Below are 22,942 nucleotides of genomic sequence, written 5' to 3'. Positions count from 1 at the left end.
TACCAAGATTGCTTTTTTTGCTGTACTTTTTGATCAGAAACTCAGTCACGTTTCCTCCTCTGATTATGTTCTCTGTAATAAATATTATCCAGTAAAGTATCCAATATCCTACAATAATAAAATACCCAGCATGAAAACTTCTGTATCTGTCATATTTTTGCACTGCTAAGAGCTGTTTGTTTGACATTTCATTCTGCTGACCTTGACCCAATTTAGTGGGCAGCTGAACAATGGAGATGTGGTGCTTTTGTCATCACAAAGTCTCTCCAGGGACCAGGAAGCCTTTATGTGAAATCCCTGATGATTTTTTTCTTTACTTGCAAAACTAGTATTCTTCCAGATATTATCAGTTTATGGCTGTGGATTTAACAGATATCCCCTCAAAACCTGGATATAAAATTAGTTTCCAGGTGATGGGGGTCCCAGTGATCTCCTCAAGAAGATGTGGGTGGTGATTCTGGCAGACACGTGCACACTGTGTGCTGTGCTGCAGGGTGCACTGCCCTGCTCCATTGCCATGGATAGCAGAGATCCTCCAGAGGGTTCCCTGGGGAACAGGAAAGACCCCAACCCTTGTTTCTTGGCTCCTGCACTAATGTGTGAAGGCAAAGCTGTGCAAAGCATTCGCATGACAGCTCAGCCCGTTCCAGCAGGCCGGGCAGGGACAGCACCGACCTGCTGCTGGTCTGGGGTTTGTCCTCGTGCAGGGGTTTGTCTGTGCAAAGGGGGTGCAGGCAGGTGGGTTACTGACTGCCCTGTTGCTGTGTGTGCAGGAGGCTGACACGGATGCCAACCAGGGCACGCTGGACTTCGAGGAGTTCTGTGCCTTCTACAAGATGATGTCGACGCGCCGCGACCTGTACCTGCTGCTGCTCACCTACAGCAACCACAAGGACTACCTGGACACCGACGACCTGAGGCGCTTCCTGGAGACTGAGCAGAAGGTGGGCCCGAGCCAGGAGGAGCAGTCCAGTGTGCTGCCCTTCTGCTTTGCCTTTCAAACAGGGAGGGAACTTCAGCGTTGTGCATGTGAAAAAACAGGCAGCTAAATGTCTCTTGATTTTCACCTTGTAGGCTGGCATGACTATTTCTTCAATCTTCTTGCTCTCACTACCTTTTTTTTTCCTGTATGCTCTTTTGTTGTGCCCCTAAATATAATTTCTACAGTTTCTTTCTTTTTTCACGTGTTCTCTTAGAAAAATTCCATCAGCATCTGTCTGTTCCTGGTATTCAGTGTCCTGGAGCGAAGCCGGTGTTTCTGTCTCTGCCTGGGACTTAGTGCACAGTCCCTGATGAAACACTGAATGGCTTTGTCACACTATATCAGCTCGTAAAGTTTTTGTTTTTCAAGAGCTGTTGAGAGAATGATTAATGTATGGAAAGTTTTTTAAATACTCTGTAGTCCTAAGAAGTTGTCTCTGAGTGCTTTAACTTCAGTGCTGCAGGAACAAATTCACTGACTGGTGTTTGTCTTTTCCCATCCCTGATCTCTGCTGAAGCTGCATCCCTGTGGGTCAGCAATGCCCATCAGCTTCAAACATTGCCTCAGAAGTGAATGCCTAAAAAAGCCACCTCTCTGGCAGTTTTTCTTTTCGGATAAGTGGGGTGTGTTTCCATCTCATTGGTCTATTGATCCTCCAGATGGTGAGAGGAAAATGAACACTCGCCACAGGACACAAATCAGCTCAGCTAATTACTGACATGGACAAATCCTGCCTGGGGGGCTCCTCTCCCTTGCCTTCCTCACACAACACGTTCACTCCATGCCAGAAAAGCCTTATCTTTTGAACCCAGCAAATGGATCGTGTATCTTCAAACCCAGAGTTAGAGGCTTCTTAATTCCTCTTCTTCTACTTCTATTTATTAGTTTTTAAATCACCTCCAGAAAAGCCACTGATCTGGTGGCAGATGTGCTGGTGGGTTCACTTCCCTGTGTTGCCAAAACAGTCCCCAGTGTGGTCACTCCATTGCAGTCCCCTCTGGTGACAAGGGCTGTGTTTTCATGTCATGGACAGCATCTCACAGAGAGGATTTGCTGGACCACTCAGGACAGGAATGGGAATTAATAGCATAGAGAATAGAGAATAAATGAACAGTAAATAGCAGGAATATGAATTAATAGTGTTAATAGCTCAACATAAATGGCCCTGTTTTTATAAATGACAGCATTTCCAGACAGCATTTCCAGACGTATATTCCCCTTTGCACTCTTTTCTTTTTTAGTTGAGAATGCAAAGCAACCTTGAAGTTAGCAGATTCTTCCTGAGAACATTATGTCCTGAATCTCTGTTTCCCTGCTAGTAACAGATTTTTCTGTCTGCTGCATAAAGATGAACCTTTTTTTGCTTTATTTTAAAGTAAAAAAAACCTTTGATAATGCAAACTAATCCTTTAATCCTACAGGAGAAGAAATCCCATTGGTTTGTGACAAAGCTTGTTCTGTTTGGATGCTCTGTGGTGCCTAATAACAGATCTGACCTACAAAGCAGGACTCTGTGATCAGGCAGCTGCCAATGGCACAGAACTGCTCCCAAAGTGCTGCCTCTCTGATCTGCCCTGACACTGATTGACAGGAGTGAGAATCCTGCTGGGAACTGGAAATCCTGGGTCCCACTCGGGATAATCTGCCCAGTTGTTGGACTGTGTGCAGAGGGAAGGGCTGAGAGAGGCTCTGATTAATAGTTAACACTTGGGTTTTGCTGCTGTTCCAGATGACAAATGTGACTAAAGAGCATTGCCTGGAGATCATCAACAAGTTTGAGCCGTGCCTGGAGAACAAGAAGGAGGGAGCCCTGGGGATTGATGGTAAGCTGCTGGTGCAGGGAAAAGGCAGCTGCTTCAATGCTCAGGAGAATATTGCTTTTGCTTGCATAATACATAGTCATAGATTTTGTCATGTTGTGCAGTGTGCTTCCAGTCTTTTTGGTTTCTTAGTATCTGTTATTTGCTGAGGAACCTAAAGGGAAGTTGGATCTCTGTGGAAGAGTTTTGACAAGTACAGAAGATGAAGCAGCAATCACTGAAGGTCCAGATGGAACTGGATGAGTCTTTATTTGTGCTTTTGGAAAATATAGAAATACAGTAGAATTCAGTTGCATCATTCCTGCAGGTATTTTTGGAAATCCATTAAGTGTTACTAAGAGGAGTGATGTGCTCCAGAGTAAATGTGTGAAGTGGGATGATGGATTGGAATCTGTGGGGGTCATGCCTTCCTGCCCTTTGCTGCTGAAGTCTTCACTGTGAATATATCCACACTGTACCATCGGGGGGGGAGCTGTTATTTTGGGGACTGACTGTAAATCCTTTCCCCTAAATAGTAAATCTTCTGCCAGATCTTATTGAATCCAAGGAAAGAGTACATTCCTCAGGCATTAGCTTCTGTGCAAAAGTTCTGGGACCTCTGGAAAGTTAGTCCTGCCCATTTCTGTGGGTGTGTTGTCATCCTGGAAAGTGGCAAAACAGAGGTTGTTTGGTTTCCTGCACGAAGAAGTGGGTAGTTTCTGGTATAGAGTGTAAAGTGGGGTTTTTTTCAAGAAATGATGGTTGCTTAGGATGGATTCAGGTCTGTTCTACTTCCAGACTAAACTTTCAATTTACTTTAAAGCTTATTCTAATGCCTGTGAGGGAGCAGTGGATCTTCGCTCCCTCCTGTGTCTTCCTCCTAGGACTGACAGATGCAGTTGGTGTGAGCTCACCATAACAGTCATGATCTCACATGTTGACAGGTGTTTAGAGCAAACCACAGTGGGTTTTCAGCAGCTGCCTGGATTGGGTGGGATTGACTGAGGAGCAGCCGCTGGGTTTGCAGGGAGAGGAGCTGATGCCCTTCCCCTCGTGGCTGTTTGCTGGCACACACTGTGCTCTCTCCCCTTGCCGTGGCAGCTGCTCTCCCTTGGTTGCTCTTCTGTTTTCCCCCTGGCTGTGTCACTGCTTTGCTCGTTGATTGTGGGGCCTCAAGAGCCTGGAATATTTGTCTGAGCTGAATTCCCTGCGCTGTGTCCCCGTGCATTGTTCAAAGAGCTTTGGCTGCTATTTGTGTTTATCAGCTCTTTTCCTTTAATAAAACTTTCATCAGCACAAAATGTATAGCCTAGAAGAACCATCATAAAGGTGACATTTTATCTTGTCACAGTCAAAGGAAGTGCGCTGAGCCCTTCAGAAGTTTGGCAGGATTTTACACGGGCACTGTTTTATTTATGGAATGAGTGAAATGTCAGGAGCATTAGCAGTCTGGAAGCAGAGACCTGTCGAATAAAGGCTGGCAGCAAAGCCACAGTGGGAATGGGAATTTGAATCTTTCCTTGGTGGTGAATGGAAAATATCTGGGGGCTGCTTGAAGTGGAGGTGACAGTGTTTAATGTTAGCCTGAACTGTGGCAGTGTCTGTGTGTGTGTGTGCACAAATGTGCACTGGGGGTCTGAGAGCAGCAGTTTTACATGAAGATAAAATCAGAACTTGCTAAAACTTTGTTTCTCACCAGCAGTAGTGATTGCAGTACACAAATGGTCCAGGTGCTGCTGTCTGCAGGCTTTGCAAGCATCCCACTGCTTTGGAAAAACATTCCTCTGGTCCATCACCGAAAGTCCTGCAGTTAATTGATATTTTGGTGTCAAGCCTGGAGTGAACTTTAGTGTCGAAAGTGACATTAATGCAGTTCTGCAGATCTCCCCCTCCACATACATGTTTGTGCACGAGGTGTCGTGTCCAAATTCCAGGGTGTAGCTTGTACAAGGCAACGTGTGTTGACATTCTTCTGGTATTTTCAGGAGAAAGAGAGGAAAGTACCTCCCTTGTCTCAGACTGTGTTGGGCCACCAGAGCTGTCTCCAGGCAGTACAGTACCACAGACCTTACAACACTTCACTGAGGAGCAGTACCAGGATATGACTGCAGATCTCTGGGGGCTTTTATGTGCCATGTGATTTGACGCCCCAGCAGAATCTTTTGACACAAATTGTAAGCCTGAAGAGGAAAGGCAGAGCAGGGAAAGCATGCAAAGCAACTGGGGATTTCTTGAAAAGCAGCAACCACACTTGGTCGTGGTGACAGCTGGAGTGTAGTGATGCTGTTTCTTTATCTTACATGTTCATGAATGTGTTGGTGAACACAGGGATGCATTTTTAGGCTGTTTTCAGGACTGTTACAGCCACAAAAAGGACAAAGCTGTGTTACTGACAGTGCTGTTTGTTGGCAGGTTTCACCAATTACATGCGGAGCCCGTCAGGGGACATCTTCAACCCCGAGCACTACCACGTGAACCAGGACATGAGCTACCCCCTGAGTCACTACTTCATTACCTCCTCACACAACACCTACCTCATGGGAGACCAGCTGATGTCCCAGTCCCGGGTGGACATGTATGCCTGGGTGCTGCAGGCCGGCTGTCGCTGCGTGGAAGGTAAAGGATGAAAGGGAACAGTCAGTAGGATCTGTTGGTTTGTTCCTCTGCAAAGGAAGAGTCCTGATTTCTGCAGGAGACACGGTGATATTGGGTAGAGGGAAAAGCCAGGGAAACGGTGTCTTCCCTTCATAAAGAACAACAAAACTGTGCTGTGATACATTGGACAAATTTTCTTGAGCCTGGAAATAAGGCAGAGGTCTGAGGAGTCTGTCCTGTCACAATACTCCTCAGCACTGCTTAAGTGGAGTTTTTTTGCTTGGGGCTTTCTCAAACATCTGGTCACAGGAGACATCAAGGCCAGGGAGTTCCTGCTGAGGAGGGATGTTCAGCACAGTGGGGAGGGAGGTTCAGCTGGGGGTGGGAGGGAGCCTGGCCCCTGCTCTGGCTGGTTGCTGCAGGGTCTCAGTGTTCCACAGCTGGGTTCTCTGTCTGATGGGGGCTCTTGTTTCTGTCCTACAGTTGACTGCTGGGATGGGCCGGACGGGGAGCCGATTGTCCACCATGGATACACTCTGACTTCCAAAATCCTCTTCAAAGATGTGATTGAAACTATCAACAAATATGCCTTTATCAAGAACGAGTATGTATCCAGTGTGCCAACCTCTGAGTCCCAGGGCTGTGAACGGGGGTGTTCCCTGGCATCCTTGTACAGGCAGTGAGTGCAGATCCAACCCACAGAATTCCTGGCAGAACTCTGGGTTGTTTTCTGAGGGAAAAGCCCTCAGAAGGCAAGGCTGAGTAGGGCATTCTGCACAGGGAGTGGGGCTGGTTTTACTGCCTCTGTAGAAGGTAAATTAATCTCTGTAAAAAAGTTTCCAGCAGCTTCCCAAAGCAGCCCATGTGCCTTTATGAATAAAGCTAAACTTACACTTAACTTTCAGACCAGGTGAACTTATTCCAAGCCTGAAATTTTGCAGTTTACCTGAAGACAGGGTAAAGAAATCAAAGGAGAGCTGCCAGCAGAATGTGTGGCAATGCTTCTGAAATTGTTCCATTCTTAAAACTTTTACAGAAAGGTTACCTGGGCCCACGTCATCAGCTGGGACAGTTGTGTCCTGCAGACATTGGCTGGCTGAAAGCCTTATTTTTCCTGATGAGGAGCTAACGAGGGCCAGATGTCAGGATAGACATAATTGGTTTTTAGTTAATGAATCCCTGATAATTCATTCCTACAAAACCGCATTGTGCACCAGCTTTTGTGTTTATCCTAAAAACTGCATCATCTCTAAGCAGAAATCCATCTTCAGAGTGGTTTTACGAGGCACCAACCACACTGGAGTAGATGTTTCACAAATCTTGCTTTGATCTTCCCTTTCAAACAACCAGGCAATGTTGTTCCTTGGCCTCAGCCTGAGAATCAACAATAAATGACAGCAGTAAAACTGAGTCTAGAAATTATCTCACTGTCTTTGTAGCAGAGGCTTTGTCTGCAGGCTTGCTTGTGTAACACTGCTCTGTTGCTGATTAGAAAAGTATTCATGGAAGAACTGACACAACAGGTTCATCACTTGGTTGTTGGAAGTGGGAAGGTGAAGACAAAGCCCCTTTGGGGATCTTTTCAGTTCTTGTAGCTTTTATTTACTTTTCTGTGTGCAAGTACAAAAGGGCTGAAGCACCAACTGAAGAGGAGAGCTGATGGCACTGGCTGTTTGGGTTTTCCTTGTGAATGGCTTGCTGGAGTGTCTGGTACAATGTTGAGGTCAGGACTGAGCAGTGTAGGAAGGTGACAAATGTGCTCTGGTAAAAAAATGCATCAGATCAGGTTGCAGAAGTTTAATTCTCCTGTGCCTGTCAGAAAATCAGCCATTCAGTTTGGAGGGAGCAGTGGGGTATCAGTGCCATTCCCACAGGGATTTATCTCCCCTGTGGGTGTCACTGATGGTGCTGTCACAGCAATGCCCAGGCAGCAGTAACCCTTCTCTCCGTGCTGTGAGAGCTGAGTTTGCAGCTGGGGTGGCTCTGTCTGTGCCAGGTACCCTGTTATCCTGTCCATCGAGAACCACTGCAGCATCCTGCAGCAGAAGAAGATGGCTCAGTACCTTGTAGAAATCCTGGGAGACAAACTGGACCTGTCCTCCGTGCACAACGATGACTCCACAAAGCTCCCTTCGCCAGCAAGTCTTAAAGGAAAGATCTTGGTCAAGGTGAGCACTGCTGCACTTGTCCTGTCCCTCCTTCTGTTTGTGGGGATGGTGATTCCTGCCTGGCTGTCCCTTACACCCCAACTGCAACCCTGTCACAAAAAGCAGTCCTTGAGAACTGGTACTTAAGGTTCTGAACAAGTGTCTTCTCCATCAGTAAGAGCCTGGTTACATGCTTTGAATAATTTTTATTAATTTTTTGAAAGGTGAGATAGCAAGAGCTGCATGAAAACCTGCTTGTGTGTGATGGTTTGATTTTGTAGGGCAAGAAACTTCCAGCCAACATCAGTGATGATGCAGAGGAAGGAGAAGTTTCTGATGAGGACAGTGCTGATGAGATTGATGATGACTGTAAACTAATGAATGGAGATGTAAGTTAAGCTGAATGTAAATGGACATCAAGGTTTCCCATCCCAGTGAGAAGAAACCTTGCCTGAGTTCTCTGGAATGTGGATGTGGTCTAATCTTTGGGGTTCATCACAAGCGTTTTGGGTTCTAAACCTTCATGGGGACTGATTGGACAAAAGCAGCAGTTCATGTGGTTATGTTCCAGGTTTGGAATTTTAAATAGTCATATCTCATGATTCTTCATTGCATCATGGTGTTCTATCCCTCAAATGCAAAAAAGAAACAAAGATATTCTACTTACAACTGTGGTCATTGTTACAGAGCATCCCTTTGCTTAATGCTGGGCTTAGCTGATTTTTACTGTAAAGAGGTGTTAAGAAGGGAGAATACTTTAATCTCTGCTTGCTTCAATCTCAAAATCCCTTGTTTCTTCATCCTTTTCAGAAGGGTTTGTTTGTTTGTTTGTTTTCTCCCTTTAATCTTCTGGCAAGTGCCATTGCACCTCACAGAAACAACATAAATACACAGCAAAACCATTTAATAACATAAACCAGATTGCCTTGGAGAGAGATTGCATTCTCAGTCCTCTTTCCCTCAGGCTGTTTCCTCATTTTGTATTATGGATTTGATCCTTTTCATCTAAAACTAGAAGAGAAACTTCTCCTTCACAGCTTCTTTGGGAAGAAGACTGCCAAAGGAGAGAAATAATGGCTTTGTTTTTTTCAAGTTATTACATTTTAGCATATCACTTTTCAGTCATTTACAGCATTGTCTCTGTTGCTGCAAGGTTTACTGATGCTTCAAATCTGAGAATTGCTGCACCTGGTTTGCTTTCCAAACCAGATTTTGAAGAGCTCAGGAAATCAGAGCTTGTTTCATGGCAAATGTAACTGGGAATTCTTAAGGCCCACTGAGAAAACACAATCTGTTACCCCTCAAAAGCACTGGGATTGGGAGTGGAAAAGAAAACTCTGGATTTCTATTTTTGTTTCCCCCACTTCCTCACATGGACCATGATGTAACTGTGAATTTTCCATGAAAAAAGGGCTGATGGAACAGAGCAGAGATTTGACTCAATAGGTGCTGCCATGTGTCAGTCCAGTGCAGTCTGGGGATCACCTCAGTAATAATTATTTCTGGGTTAGCACGTGCCTGGCTTGGAACAGACATTACATCTGGATGGCTCTGCTGAGGGTCAGTCTTGCTTTAATTAGAACTGTTTTAATTACTTTTTTTAAATGACTTTTTTCATCACTACCTGGTTTAATGATTCTGTTCTGTCTGTAGGCATCTGCTAATAGGAAGAGAGTGGAGAATATAGCAAAGAAAAAGCTTGACTCACTGATAAAAGAATCCAAAATCCGTGACTGTGAAGATCCAAACAATTTTACAGTTTCCACTCTGCCATCATCAGGAAAGGCTGGGCTGAAATCCGAGAGTAAGAAGGTGAGCATGTTTTATTGTACTTGTGTTTATTAGTTTTCTGAATCCATATATTATTGACTTCAGCTTCCTAGCTGAATTCCTGCAGTTGATAATGATGCCAGGTGAACATCACTGTCAGATACACAAACTTTTTTTTCTTGCTCACACAGCAACTGGAGCATGAAATGTACACGTGAAAGGACTTCTCAGCAGAAGGACTTTGATTTTCCATTATAAAAACTGCATATGAAAGTTGAGCTTTATTTTTTCCCTTGGCTGTCTATGTTCCCTGCATTTACATTTGTATTTTAATTTTATATTAATGCTAATTTGTAAAAATGCACTCGACCCACAGACTACACTTCATGAATTTGAGGCATTTTCATTTTAGGCTTTGTAATAAGCCACAAAAAGCTTAAGAAGATTGTTCCATGCAAACGAAAAGCAGTGGAGATCTGCCAGTAATAAGCAGGTGTAATAACCAGGGATTAAAACTAAAATAAGGATGAGAACTAAAAATCAGCTTCCCAAAACATTCTATGGCTCCAGTTTTGTATGTAGTTTAAATGTAATGATTTACAGGGTGTCTCAGACAGTTATTTTTGTAAGAGCCACTGCAGGACCTGGAGAGTCCTTTAGCCCAGTGCTGTGTGTGTTAAAATTGCCTCTCTGCTGATGTTCAGCTGCCCTGCCTGCAGCACTCAGTCTGATCTGCTGTGTTCCTCTGCCTTTGCTGCTGCAGAGCAAACTGGAGGATGATGTGGAGCCTGGGGAGGATTTCAGCACCCACAAGAGGCACAGCCGCTCCCTGATGGGCAGCTTTTCCAAGCGCAAGGTGAGCCCTGCCCCAAGCACTGATTTCTGCAGGGTGAGCCCTGCCCCAAACCCTGATTTCTGCGAGGTGAGCCCTGCCCCAAACCCTGATTTCTGCGAGGTGAGCCCTGCCCCAAACCCTGATTTCTGCGAGGTGAGCCCTGCCCCAAACCCTGATTTCTGCAAGGTGAGCCCTGCCCCAAACCCTGATTTCTTGGAGGGGTTTTTTCTTTGCACACAATGGAGAGGAATGTCACTGCTGCATTGCTTGCAGCACCTGGCTCTCATGCTGCTCTCTGAGCACACAGGCTGGGGAACTGCTTAGCATGGTGCATAACACACAGTTCCAATTTCCATGAGGGTCTGAAAGCATCCAGGGTCCAACTGAAAGAAAACCAGAAAAATTCATTTGGACCTAACTGAAAAAAGCCCACAGAAATTCATTTGCATCTTTTATCTGAGGATTTGTGCTTCCTTCATAACGAATCTCAGACCTTGGGCTGAGTTGTCCCCATGTGCTGCAGTACCGAGTGTTACAAAAGCTGTCATTTTTCATTTTCTGTAAGTAACACACTCATTGGCATAACAAAGCAGAAATGTATCCAGCTGCTCAAACCTTGATCACACAGTTATGATATTACAGTTTTATTTCCCTCTGGCACAGAAAAAAGGAAGCAAATTGAAAAAAGCATCGAGTCTGGAAGAGGGTGAAGACGACTCGGATTCTCAAGGGAATTTAGCCAGGAGCTCTGTACATTACAGCAGGTTTGTTAACAAGTGATTGGACAGTTTTGTTTCTAAAAAAGATAACTTACATAATTGCACCACTAAATAGGTTTGCTTCAGGTCAAGATGCCAATTTGTTGGAGGCTGCAGGCATCTGGTGTATGGGTAGAGAAGAATCTGGTGTATGGGTAGAGAAGAATCTGGTGTATGGGTAGACACAACACCATCAGAAGGATCTCTTGGTGCAGTTCAGACTAATTAGCAAAGCACAGTGGACCTTTTATGCATTTTGAGCTCTTAGTAACTCATATATTTCTTTGCCCTGATTTATTTTAAAATACAAAAGATGACATTTATCCCTTAATTAGTGGGAAATTAATTAGTCTTATCTTTCTAGGATAAACCGACAGAAGAAAACAATGAAGCTGTCCAGGGCCCTGTCTGACCTGGTGAAGTACACAAAGTCTGTTGGCATCCATGATGTTGAAAGTGAAAGTAGGTTGAACTAAAAGTCTGCTGAAAATAATTGCTACACAAAGAAATCGAAATGTTTTTACATATCTGCTTATTAAAAGAAGACTCCTTAATGAAGATTCAGGTCATTCAGCTTCATTTTCCCAACCATAACTGCTCCAATAAGCACAGCATTTTGCTGTGATACCAGGAAAGCACAGTTCCCTCTGAGTGACATGCACTCAAATGATGCCTGATGGTTAAAAGGAACAAGCGCCATGTAGTTTTGCAAGCTTTATCTGGATAATAAATAAATAAACAAGGAGATTAGCTCTAATCCCTTCCTCTCTCCCCTGCAGTCTCTTCCAGCTGGCAGGTCTCATCTTTCAGTGAAACCAAGGCCCACCAGATCCTGCAGCAGAAGCCAGCTCAGTACCTGCGCTTCAACCAGCACCAGCTGTCCCGCATCTACCCGTCCTCGTACCGCGTGGACTCCAGCAACTACAACCCCCAGCCCTTCTGGAACGCGGGCTGCCAGCTGGGTGAGCAGGGCACGGCTGGGGGGGGTTCTGCCTGGGGGATTGTTCCAACAGGAGCTCCAGAGCCACCTCTCAGAACGCTCAGAGTGCTCCGCTCGTCCCGCTTCACTGGCCGCTGGGTCCGCCCTGCTGCTGTCTCTGTTGTCTCCTGGATTCCCTCAAACACATGTGCTACATCCAACTAGCTGTGTGATAAATGGAAACAAGTGAACTTCTCAAGTGCAGGAGGACCTCAGAGCTGAGCTCTTTTGGAGAGCTCCTCCCCCTGAAGATGTGCTATACGTCACATGAGAGAATTCTTTTTCATAAGACACTCGAGTTTTTGCATCTGAGAAGTCAAATCTGAATCTGAATTTATTTTTTTTTAACAGTTGCACTGAACTATCAGTCAGAGGGGAGAATGCTGCAACTGAACCGGGCCAAATTTAGTGCCAATGGGAACTGTGGCTACGTCCTCAAACCAAACTGCATGTGTCAAGGTAAGGCAAACGAGCCAAAGCAGTGGATCACTCCCTGCAGGAGAAGATTGGGTGTGGGCCCTTGTTAGAATTTGTTTATAAATGCCTTTCTGATGCTAGAAGCAAACGAGCCAGAAGGTATCTGTAACAGAAGTCATGTTGCACTTCTTTCTCTTTATGTGACTTCCCATTTTTACAGGTGTCTTTAATCCAAATTCTGAAGACCCACTGCCTGGTCAGTTGAAGAAACAGTTGGTTCTAAGAATTATCAGTGGTCAACAACTCCCCAAACCACGTGATTCCATGTTGGGAGACAGAGGAGAGGTACTGGACAGTCGGTTCTTGTGTTGCATAAGGTTTATTTCCATATTGCCTGGGCTAAGGGTGAGGATTTCACCTCTGCAGTTATCTGTCAGGAGTCACAGAACATGAGTAAATTGGGTCATTGCCATCCTTAGAAGTGAAGTTTTCTTCACTTCTAAGCAGTGGTTTGATGTTCTTCCTCCAATTGTCAACACAGTGTATCCAGGAAAAACAAAAAACAGAGAGAATCTTATCAACATCATGAACAATTACAGATGGCTCAGGACCAGTAATTACTGAGACAATAATGTACAGTGCCCACAATGTAAAAGCCACGTGTTTGAGTTTCATCTTTGTCACTCATTTTTTTCAATATGTTACGTTTTGTTTTTCAGATCATAGATCCATTTGTTGAAGTAGAAGTTATAGGCTTGCCTGTGGATTGCTTCAAAGAACAAACCAGAGTAGTTGATGACAATGGTAAGATTATCTGGGGTTTCATTTTTTTAATGGCTGAAACTTCCTCTTTCAGGCAAGTTTTGCCCATAAGGATTGGGGTAGATGGGATTTGGTGCCTATTACGACAAAGCACTGACAATTTGATTGAAGCGTTTTTTATGTTGATTAGACTTGGATCTTGAATTGTTTGACTAAGTTGGTAAAATGCACTGAAGGTCTTGGTGTAAACCAAGTCATTTGTCTTCTCACTGGGTATGAGAGAAGAGTGTTTTGAGCTTGCTGTGGTCAAAAGTAACTCAGGTTGTCCAAACCCCTGCTGAAAGCAGGGCCAAATTCCGATAAGATCCAGCTCTGTTCCTTGCAAATTGTTGTTGTGTCTCCTGCTGGGTCCAGGGGCAGTGCTGGGTTCTGCAAGAACAAGATCAATCTTTTGGGAGAACTAGAATGGCATTGCACTTTGGGCATTCCTTAGGTAGCAGCCTTCTCTCTTCTTGTTCTTGTGACTGAAATCCCTGAAAGCTGATCCTTCACTCCAAGGTTTTAACCCCATGTGGGAGGAGACGCTGGTGTTCACAGTGCACATGCCAGAGATTGCCCTGATCCGGTTCCTGGTGTGGGACCACGATCCCATCGGGCGGGATTTCATCGGGCAGAGGACAATAGCATTCAGCAGTATGATGCCAGGTAAGAGAGGGGGGCAAATCCCAAATTAAAGGGCTGGGACTTTTATCCTGGGGTAGCTGAAGGTGCAAATGCTGGATTAAATTGTGTGTGTGTGTCTGCTGCAGAAGTTTCTAGTTAGAACAGGAGAGTGGAGTTTGGACCCTGAGTTCTCTGCCTTGGTCCACTATTGACTTACATGAGGATGAAGACTGAATCAATTAACTCCAGACTTTTGGGACTAGATTTTCAAAAATTCTCTTAAGCAGGGTGGCTAAACACTGTGGGCTCAGCAGGCTACCACAGAGCATCTTTATTGCAGTTACCTGATACTGCTTTTTCCTCCATTTCTTTGCTCCAGTTTTTGAAAACTACCAGAGTTCTCATTGCTCTTATGACTATTAGTAACAGTTTAATACAGAACATATAGTTACCCATTCTAATGATGGGATCCATGTTATTAAATGCCATTTTCTGACAGTTTCCCATTTCTGTTTTCAGTCCAGTCTTCTTTCATGTTAAAGCTTCTGTGTCTATTTTTCTTTCCTTCCAAAGTAAAGAAAAAAGTTTGTGTTTAAGATTTAAAGCAAACATCCAGTCTCAATAAACTGACCTTGGACGAAATGCTTGCACTCTTAAAAATGGACTGTAAGTCCCCAGGAGAGAATGTGGTAAAGTTTAAATCATGGATTGACAGCAGCAATAACAGAGCCTGGATAAAACAGGACATGGTTTTTTTTTTTATAAAATCAAAGGGGCAAGAAGAAACAGCAGTGAAGTTTGTCAGTGGTGTGACTCAGGTACCTGAGTGTGGCAAGGGGGTGCACAGCCTGGATGCTTCTTGTGAGGAGGGGCTGGAAAAAACCTGCTTGCCTTCTCTTGCTGTTTGCAAAAGGAGAGTCTCCAGGTGCTCCTCCTGCCCCCTGTTCCCACTCAGCTCTGCCCACTCTGTTCCAGGTTACAGACACGTGTACCTGGAAGGCATAGAAGAGGCTTCCATCTTTGTGCATGTGGCCATCAATGACATCTGTGGTAAGGTGAGTGCCTCTGGGGGCTGTGGCACAGCTTGGGCACGGGAGGGAGCTCACAGGGGTCTGTAGCACACTGGGGAAGCCCAGGGGGTGAAGCTCCAAGCCAACAGATTTGTTCACTCAGAGTAAACTTCATCTCCGTGCTTGACACAGTGAGACCCTTCTGAACATCCACAGAGATGAAGAAAAATCATGGGGAAGGTTCCACCAAAGATTCCTGCAGTGCCTTTTTGGGGAGGCCATGGAGGAAGGTTATTTCCTTGCAGCACACACACATTTATCTAAACCACTCTGGTTGTGGCCAGCCCTGGAGGTTCACCTTGCTGAGCCAAAGCTGCACACCTGAACTCTCAGTGCTTGGTGCCTGCAAAGCTTGTGCTAAAAAGGCTCTGCCTGATGCTTTCGCATTTTAAATTTAATTAAATTCTTCAGGGTTGTTTGCTTGGGCTTTTTTCCATAACAACACTTAAAATGCAGAGGAAAAGTGATCCTTGTAATAGTTGTTGGGCGTATTTACGCTCTTTGTCTGTTATTAAGAGTGTGTTTGCTTCACATGCAGGAAAAATACAACTCAGGGTTCCATATCTAAATTCCCATGAAGGTAAAGCCCTGACTTCAAATTTTTCCTAGGCCAGCTAAAAACGAGAGAGCTTCTGTGCTCTCAGAGCACTGCATTTAGTGCCTTCTGTGGTATCAAAGTCAATGAAATTCAGGCAGCAAAGCGTCTTGCAGAGCCTTGAGCAGCCCAAACCGAGCTGACCCCGCAGCACAGCCCGAGCTCCCCGCGGTACCGAGGTGCAATTCCAGCACCGAGACTGCAGGAGGAGGCATCCAACAGGCTGGGAATTCCCAGCTCCTCCTCGGGACGGGAGTTAGAGCGGTTCTTAAAAAGGAGAGCAGCTTTCTGAGCTGCCAAATTTCAATCCCCGGTTAGTTAACTGCAGCTGCCAAGTCACTGCTCGTGACAGCAGCGTTGGATGGAAGGGGCAGTGCTCATAATCTTTGTGAATGTTTTAAGTGTTTTCAAGTCAAATCTTCTTTGGCAATACTGCAAGGCATTCTCTCTCCTTTTATCCTGACTTTGCTGAGCCTTTCATAATTATTTGCTCTAAGTGGCTTCTTCGTGAGCCACTGGCTGGTGCTAAAGTTTGCAGTAGGGTGACCTGCCCATTTAAACTTGGGTAGCTATTTTGAGGACATAGGATTTTCTTGGTAGTGTTTAAACAACCAAAAGGCCCTTGTGTGTCACGGTGTCTCCTCCCTGTCCTTACCCATTACCCTCCAAACTACTGCACTGATCTGTTTTTCCAATTGCTTTACTCCCCTTTCATGTTCTGTTGGACATCCCTTATTGCTTCTCATTATCACTGCAGTCTCTTTGGGTTGGCTGATGTTAAGAACCTGGTGCTGTGTACTGACATAATTAAAATACAGGGACTTGGAAGGAAAGCTGGTATATGGTTGTGTTTTTTTAATTTATAATTTTTAATAAAAGCTACTGAAAACATGGGACAAATATTACACAGCCCTTTCTGCTTTGGTCTCTCTCAGTCGCTTTCTGCTTTGATTTTTGGTTAACAGAGTTCTGTCAAAACTAGAATTATTTCTTTGTTTCCCCTCTCTTAATTATGGGCCAGTTAAAAATCAGCCCAGTTATCAGCCTGGTTTTACCCCTCCTTTATTAATTCAGAGACTCTAATGCAAACAGTAACCTTTTGGGGTGTTTTTATAAATGGAGATATTCCACCAGCTCAGAAGCTTGATATTACTAAAACAGAGTCTTCAGTTTTTTCTCACCTTCACTTGTGTGTAACTGAAATCCAGATTGCTTTGTTTCCTGCAGAGGCTTCTCTCTGTTTCTGTCTCTTCTGTGGTCTGTTCATGTATTGCAGAATTTTGGTGGTTTTCTAGGTGTGCCTATCTCTGAGATCCTCCCTCACCATTATTTTGCCTTTGCTCTGTCTGTTTGTGATTTCAGTGGGCTTCTCTATGTCAAAAAAGTCTCCTTTTAGAAGCAGAGCGTTTTTAGACGCCTCGAAGGTACCCCCTCCTGTCCGGGGAGGTGCAGTGACACCACCACACACCTGCATGCCTTAATTGGTAGCTTCATTAGCATTGATGTTCCTTATTAGCATTTTCAAGCTCTCCAACCCGCGGAACATGAGTTGTGACATTTGACAGTTCTGTTGGGTCATCGGCAGCCAGAGAGCCCTCCCTGTGTGAGGCAGATCCAGGATAAAAGTCCCTCCATCCCTCTCTCATTTGTCTGAGCCTCTCCCTCTCCTGCCTTTTCTCTCGAGTGCAATAACTCAAACCCCCCCTTTCCCATGGAAAAGAACATTAACACTGAACGTTTGCTAAATTGTGGAAAAGCCTCTTGTGCTGGTTTTCAAGTCTCCTGTGGACAATGACACAGCCCTGCAGCAGCTGGGCTGGAAGCTGCAAGCACAGTGTCCTGGATCTCCCTCACAACTGCTCTCTTTTTGGTTTTTTCCTTAGTTTAAAACTTTTTTTTCCCTAAGTTAACCGAATTTGCCTTTGGATTCTTGAATCACTCCACTGATTCAAGCAATAGTGTCCAGCTTAACAAAGCTGCACCAAACAAGCCAGAATGAACCTGGGGCCCTGCACTGCGTGTCATCCATTCCATCAGTGCTTTCCTTTTCTTTTTGGTGGATATTATTTGTGTGTGTGTTTGTGTGACAATTTTTTCTGGGTTTTGCAAATATTGTCTGATTTTTATAGCAAAAATTCATGTACTTGCCAACTTGTCTCACAGTAAGCACAGTAATCCAAGCAGACTGTTCAATAACCTGGCTCTCACAGAAGGTTTCCCAATATTTAAATTGCAATTTCTCTGCCTTGTATGGGAAAAATCAATCCCAACCTTCTTTATCTTATCCTGAGGGCCGTTATAGGTCTCTTTTTAATCATGTGCTACTCACGCTGGAGATTGGCACGTGGTAACTAAACTTCAGTCAATTATAAAAGTAATATTGTGAATGCTCTCGCTGGGCTGGGTGTCAGCAAACAAACCTCGACGCCACATGGCAGGTAGGGCAGGACATGGGGGGATAAGAGCAGTTTTTAGCCCGGGCTCTCTGCACAGGGCAGCCAGTGCCTGTCCATTAAGTCCTTCAAGGCAGAATTGGAAATGCAGGAACATGCACTCAAATATTTATTTGGGGGTGAGAGACCATTGTAATTTAAACGAGACATTTCTCTGCCGTTGTTTGGCACCGGAGAGACGTGACCTCACATGACATCCCCGGGCACACACTGAACTGGCAGGAGTGCCAGCGGGGCCAGGGTGCTGAGCAGGTCCTGCCACGGGGCTCTGACAGTGCCTCTCAATCCCTGGCTGATGCAGCCGGGGGTTATCCAGCTGCTAAAGAGAGTCTGATCTAACCAGGCAACAAAGAGAGCAGAGGAGGAGCAGGTTTAGCAGGGAAATACCTTTGTCTGCTGTGAGGGATTTGTGTGTACGAGGCTGTACCTGCACAGCTCCCAACACTGTGCTCCCAACATTGGCCTCTCGCTGTAAAAGTTGGCAAGTGCACCTGGAATGCTCACAGGAATGCTGACACCACTCCACTGACATGTCAATCACCTGTATGATGGTGGGAGATTCATGATGGTGAATTTGTATGTTTAGTGCTTTAATAAGTACTGAAGAATATGAAGAACTGTATTGTTACACTGACTAACTTCCCTTGTTTATGGTGTGTTTCCTCAGTGATGAAAACATACTCGAGTGTCTTTGGATAAGTGTTGTATGGTAGGAAATTACCATAGAAATTGAAATATTTGGTGATCATTTGCCTGCATATAGTTAACTGCTCTTCATGATAGTGCTCAATTCAATTGAAGGGTAAATCTCCTTTAGATTGAAAAAATATTCTATATTATGGCCAGTGTTTATTTCCCAGCAGTTCCTAGAGAATGCATTTCCAGCTTGTAATTTAAATGCATATGTTTTGGGTGAAACTGAGAAACTCTTCAGCTTTCAGAATGAGATCCTTGTAGACAGAAGTAATTCCTTTTTTATTGCTTTGTTTTTTCAATATCTCTCATGTTTATGTAGATGTTGCAAGTAGCTACATGCTAGTAAGGGAACGATGGCAAATACAGAGATAAGTGTGGTTGGAAAATGTTATCTAAAAACATAACTGCCAAAAAAAAAAAAAGAGATGTGATGTTTTGCAAAACTGGTGTTAGTGATTTTTTCCATTTTCAGTCCCTGTCCTATTTCTGGTTTAGTTCTCATGCTGATGGCAGGAATATGGCAGGAGACTCTCTGTGTGGATGATGGTTTGTTCATGAGCTCCAGTGCCCAAGGGCAGAGAGTTGTGTTTTGCGCGAAGGACTTTTTATATCAGTCCCTCTGTATTTGTCTTGCAGGCCAAACCAGCTCTAGGTCTAAAAGGGCTGTTTCTCAGAAGTCCAAAGCAGGCCTCTCTGGACAGTCATGCTGCTGGGCAGCTGCACCGCAGACCTTCCTTTAGCAGCCACCTGCTGCGGCGCACGGCCAGCGCCCCCACCAAGAGCCAGAAGAAGAACAAGAAGGGCTTCCCCGAGATCGCTTTTGACACCAAGGACACCGGCTCGGACGGGGCCGGGGAGGACCGGGAAGGGGACGCTGCCTCCCAGCCCCGCTTTGTGCAAGAGCCAGAAAGTGCTTCTCCATCCCCAGCCCCCCGAGACAGTGCCGGTGGGGAGGTGCCCGGCCAGGGGGGGAAAGGTAAGGCCCAAGGGTCTGGCAAGGGCCAGAGCCAGAGCTGTGCCCGGGCTGCCCTCAGCGAGCCCCTGCCCCGGGCGCGGCGGGTGCGGCCGCAGGAGCCCCCGGGCGAGAAGCAGAGCGTGTTCGCCCGCTGCGCCATCAACAGCTCGGGCAGGATTGGCGTGGCCACCAACTGCATGAGGTGCATGATCGGCTCCAGGGACGGCCCCGACCTGGAGGGCCCGTGGGCAGAGCCCTCTGCCAGGCCCGCTGCCCACGGGCAGGGTGGCAGTGCCGCTGCAGAGGAGAGGGTGGAGCTCAGGACCTGGGTGGTGAGAGCCCAGCCCAGGCCCCAGGCAGACCTGCAGCCCCATGGCAGCCCTGGCACTGCTGACGACCCCGCCGGCAGCACCCAGCCTCTGGTGACCCCAGGGAAGAGGAGTGTTGACTCTAAATGTCACGGAATAAAGGCTCACTCCCGGCAGCGCTGGCAGGGCCAGTCAGGTGGCAAGTATGGAAGCACTGTCAACCTGGTTGCAGCCAGCAATGGCTCTATATCCTCCAACTCCAGCAGTCTAGAAAGCCTTGGAAGCCCAGAATTCCCCAGGCACTGGTCTGAACCTTCTCGAAGGCAAGTGGGCACCCTACAGAGGGAAATGAACGCCTTGTTCGTTCAAAAGTTGGAGGAAATTCGAAGTAAATCCCCTATATTCTTTACTGGTAAGACCAGATTTTCTTCACCCTTCCCCACTGTAGATCACGTCGTCGTCTCAGCTTCTGCATTAGCATCTTTACTTAGAGGCTCCTCTGTGTTGTTTGGCTGTCAAGAGCTCTTTTTTTTTTTTCTTTTAATTTTGGCAATGACAGAAAAAAAAAAATCTGCATAAATATTTTTCTTTTATTTTTTGTAGACATGTCTGGTCTAGATCAGTCCTTTCCATGCCTAGTGAACCATCTGCAGTAGTAACACTGTCAGTAGTCCATGAGTGTTTGGGTTGTCTGTTCAGGGATTTTTGTTTCCTTGCTTTTCTTAGTGAATGTGGTATGATACTAAGTCAATTTTAAGATCCAAACCAGAGCATTGAGTGAGATTGAATATGGGAAACCCATATCAGCAAACAATATTTCCACTGTCAGTCTTTGTGTTTCACTGGGGGATGACCACACCAGGAATGAGATCTAACCTGTTCCTTCCTCAAAGAACTTGCAGAAGTACTGCCATGAATTCAGGGATTCCTGGATGGAATTCCCTGCTCTGGGTTATTAATTTTATAAGCACAGCAGCCCATTCTGATCCTCGATGTGTAAATTCCCAGCATGCAAACATTTATGGATCCACTCAGTGCTCCACAGATGCTCTGCCCGTGACCTGAGGGCACAGTTGCACAGCACAAAGCAGAGTGTGAGCTGATGTTCCCTGACATCAGCCAGGCTGGGCCACTCTTGGCATCTCCCATTGCAAAGCAAAATGTGTCCAGTTAGGGCAAAGCTGCTAAAACTGCCCCGTTTGATAGTTGTTTCAAGGCAGAAATAGGTCTGTGGTCACTGGGACCGTGAACTGTGTGTTTGTAAAGATGGAAAATGGAACAGAGACTATCAAAATATGAATTTTAATAAGGAAAATGGCTTTTTTTTCTCCTGATTTGGCAGGAAGGGGAGAGAAGGGAAGAGATTTTGACAGGAGTTTTCTGTTTCATAGAATTGTAAAGAGGAAGTAAAGAAATGGAGCTTTTGGCTGTGACTCTGAGAGCTTCTCTTCAAATCCCTCCCCCTTGTCCTTAATTGTCCAAGGAATTTGGGCACTGATGGTTCCATTTTCAGGAACAGGGAAGTGACTTTGGTGTTTCTTAAGATGTAATTCTTCTCTTAGTAACAGATTCTGAGTGGGCTTCTTTGAAAGCCCCATCCAGAAATTTAAGATATTTTATTTGTTTGATCAGTTCGGTCTGGTTGGGTGTCCACAATTTTTCCTCTGGTTTTTTTTATAGCTTTTTTTTTTTTTAGTGTATTTTTCCATTATCTGCTCTGAGCTTTTAGGAAAATACCAGGACAATGGGAGGGGAGATGTTTGCCGCTTCCCGTGACTTGCAGTTAATCCAAAGCAGCAGAGCTCTTTCTGTGCCTAAATTATTGGCATCAGGCTTTTCACAGGCTCTGAGTGGTGTGACATATGAAACCATTTCCCATTATCAGTGCCAGCTCCCCCGCCAGCCCCCCGAGCCACTAAACAAATATTGTGATATGCTTGAAATTTGATTAAATCCATCTGACTTCCCAAGCATGGAATCAGCAAACCCTCCAAATGGTGAAATGGTGCCTTGGCCTGGGTGCTGCTGGTGCAGTGACAACCCCTCTGTTCACACAAACAGCTCCTTTCCCATCCTGCAAGGCTGTGCCTTGGGCCAGGAAACCAAGGAAACAGCCCCTGGAGCAGGGCTGCACTTTGGAATCAACATTCTGCTGCTGGGAAGTGCCCCCAGGACAGGGCAGGAAACTCTGATCTCTCCTTCTCCCTTTATGGCACAGCATTCCATTTTCCAGGGTTTTGCCTTCCAAGTGTGCCTCAGTCTGTGCTGGATGGGGAAAAGGGGTTCGTTAGTCTGATCAGCTCTGGGCTTTTCCTCACACTCCTCCAGATACTGGGAATCTGAGAATGTTGAATTTTGCTTATGGGCACGTGTTCCTTCTTCCCTTCTGACACTCCCACCTGATGCCATACAAGGAACAGTCTTTTCCTGTCACTGAGCTTCTGGTCACTGTGCTGGGCTGGAAATCCTGGTGCTGAAGGAGAAGTAGGGATTTCCTGGGCATTTTTTGGGTAGTGCAGGTGATTGTTTTTCCAAAGCAATAGGAGAGGGCTTTGTAGAAGAGGAGATCAGGTTCCTCTGAGCAACCTGCTCTGGTGGAAGGTGTCCTTGCCTGTGTCAGGGGGGTTGAAACTAGGTGGTTTCTGAGGTCCCTTCCAAGCCAAACCATTCTGTGATTCCATGACTCAATTCCCCAGTCCAGTGGAGTGCATTTCTTCAACACTAACAAAAATTGTTTGTCTTCTTCTAAGACAAAATAATGGACTTAATACTGTCCATTTATGGATTCCATTGAGTGCTCTGGTTGGTCAGAAATTCTTAGGATCCTACAGATGTGTGTGAATATTCCTGTGTGTCTCCTTTCCCTCCCTCAGCACTAATTTATCCTGTTATCTGCACCTGCCTTCCCTACATTAACTGGATTTTTCCTCTGTTCTGTCCTATTATTCGACATGCACACTCTCTCTCTCTAGTTAAGAACTGAAAGGACAAGCAAGTCAAAGGTAACTGTCTGCTGAGTGTCCCTGGTTTGAGCCCCTTGTTGCCTGTTTTCCTGGTTTGTGTTTTTTCCCTGCCCTGTAACTCCCTGTTCCTGTGTTCCTGAGATGTTGTCTGGCTCTGTGGTGCTTTGTGAGCTCTGGAATGCATGGCTGCCCTGT

At 45.5% G+C, this 22,942-nt stretch overlaps 1 protein-coding gene across 9 annotated transcripts in view; it reads left to right on the top strand.

Annotated features, from left to right (window-relative positions):
- The window catches only part of PLCH2 (phospholipase C eta 2), a 69,837-nt gene that overhangs the window by 43,063 nt on the left and 3,832 nt on the right, over positions 1-22,942 (top strand). For 5 of the 9 annotated variants that reach the window (XM_027657980.1, XM_027657984.1, XM_027657979.1 and 2 more), the window contains 17 exons: positions 774-944; positions 2,712-2,805; positions 5,194-5,397; positions 5,860-5,980; positions 7,373-7,544; positions 7,805-7,912; positions 9,177-9,335; positions 10,057-10,149; positions 10,792-10,892; positions 11,251-11,348; positions 11,666-11,848; positions 12,217-12,324; positions 12,503-12,627; positions 13,002-13,086; positions 13,603-13,749; positions 14,683-14,762; positions 19,158-19,497. In XM_027657980.1, coding sequence (XP_027513781.1) covers positions 774-944; positions 2,712-2,805; positions 5,194-5,397; positions 5,860-5,980; positions 7,373-7,544; positions 7,805-7,912; positions 9,177-9,335; positions 10,057-10,149; positions 10,792-10,892; positions 11,251-11,348; positions 11,666-11,848; positions 12,217-12,324; positions 12,503-12,627; positions 13,002-13,086; positions 13,603-13,749; positions 14,683-14,762; positions 19,158-19,497 — 2,389 coding nt within the window. Of the gene's footprint in view, positions 1-773; positions 945-2,711; positions 2,806-5,193; positions 5,398-5,859; positions 5,981-7,372; positions 7,545-7,804; positions 7,913-9,176; positions 9,336-10,056; positions 10,150-10,791; positions 10,893-11,250; positions 11,349-11,665; positions 11,849-12,216; positions 12,325-12,502; positions 12,628-13,001; positions 13,087-13,602; positions 13,750-14,682; positions 14,763-19,157; positions 20,197-22,942 lie in introns of all 9 variants that reach the window. The other 4 variants (XM_027657976.1, XM_027657975.1, XM_027657978.1 and 1 more) reach the window with 1 other exon arrangement.

The sequence above is a fragment of the Corapipo altera genome, unplaced genomic scaffold, assembly GCF_003945725.1.
Source record: "Corapipo altera isolate COAL_440 unplaced genomic scaffold, ASM394572v1 301, whole genome shotgun sequence".
Lineage (NCBI taxonomy): Eukaryota > Metazoa > Chordata > Aves > Passeriformes > Pipridae > Corapipo > Corapipo altera.
Note: the sequence above shows the minus strand (reverse complement) of the source record. Positions and strands in the feature narration are given on the sequence as shown.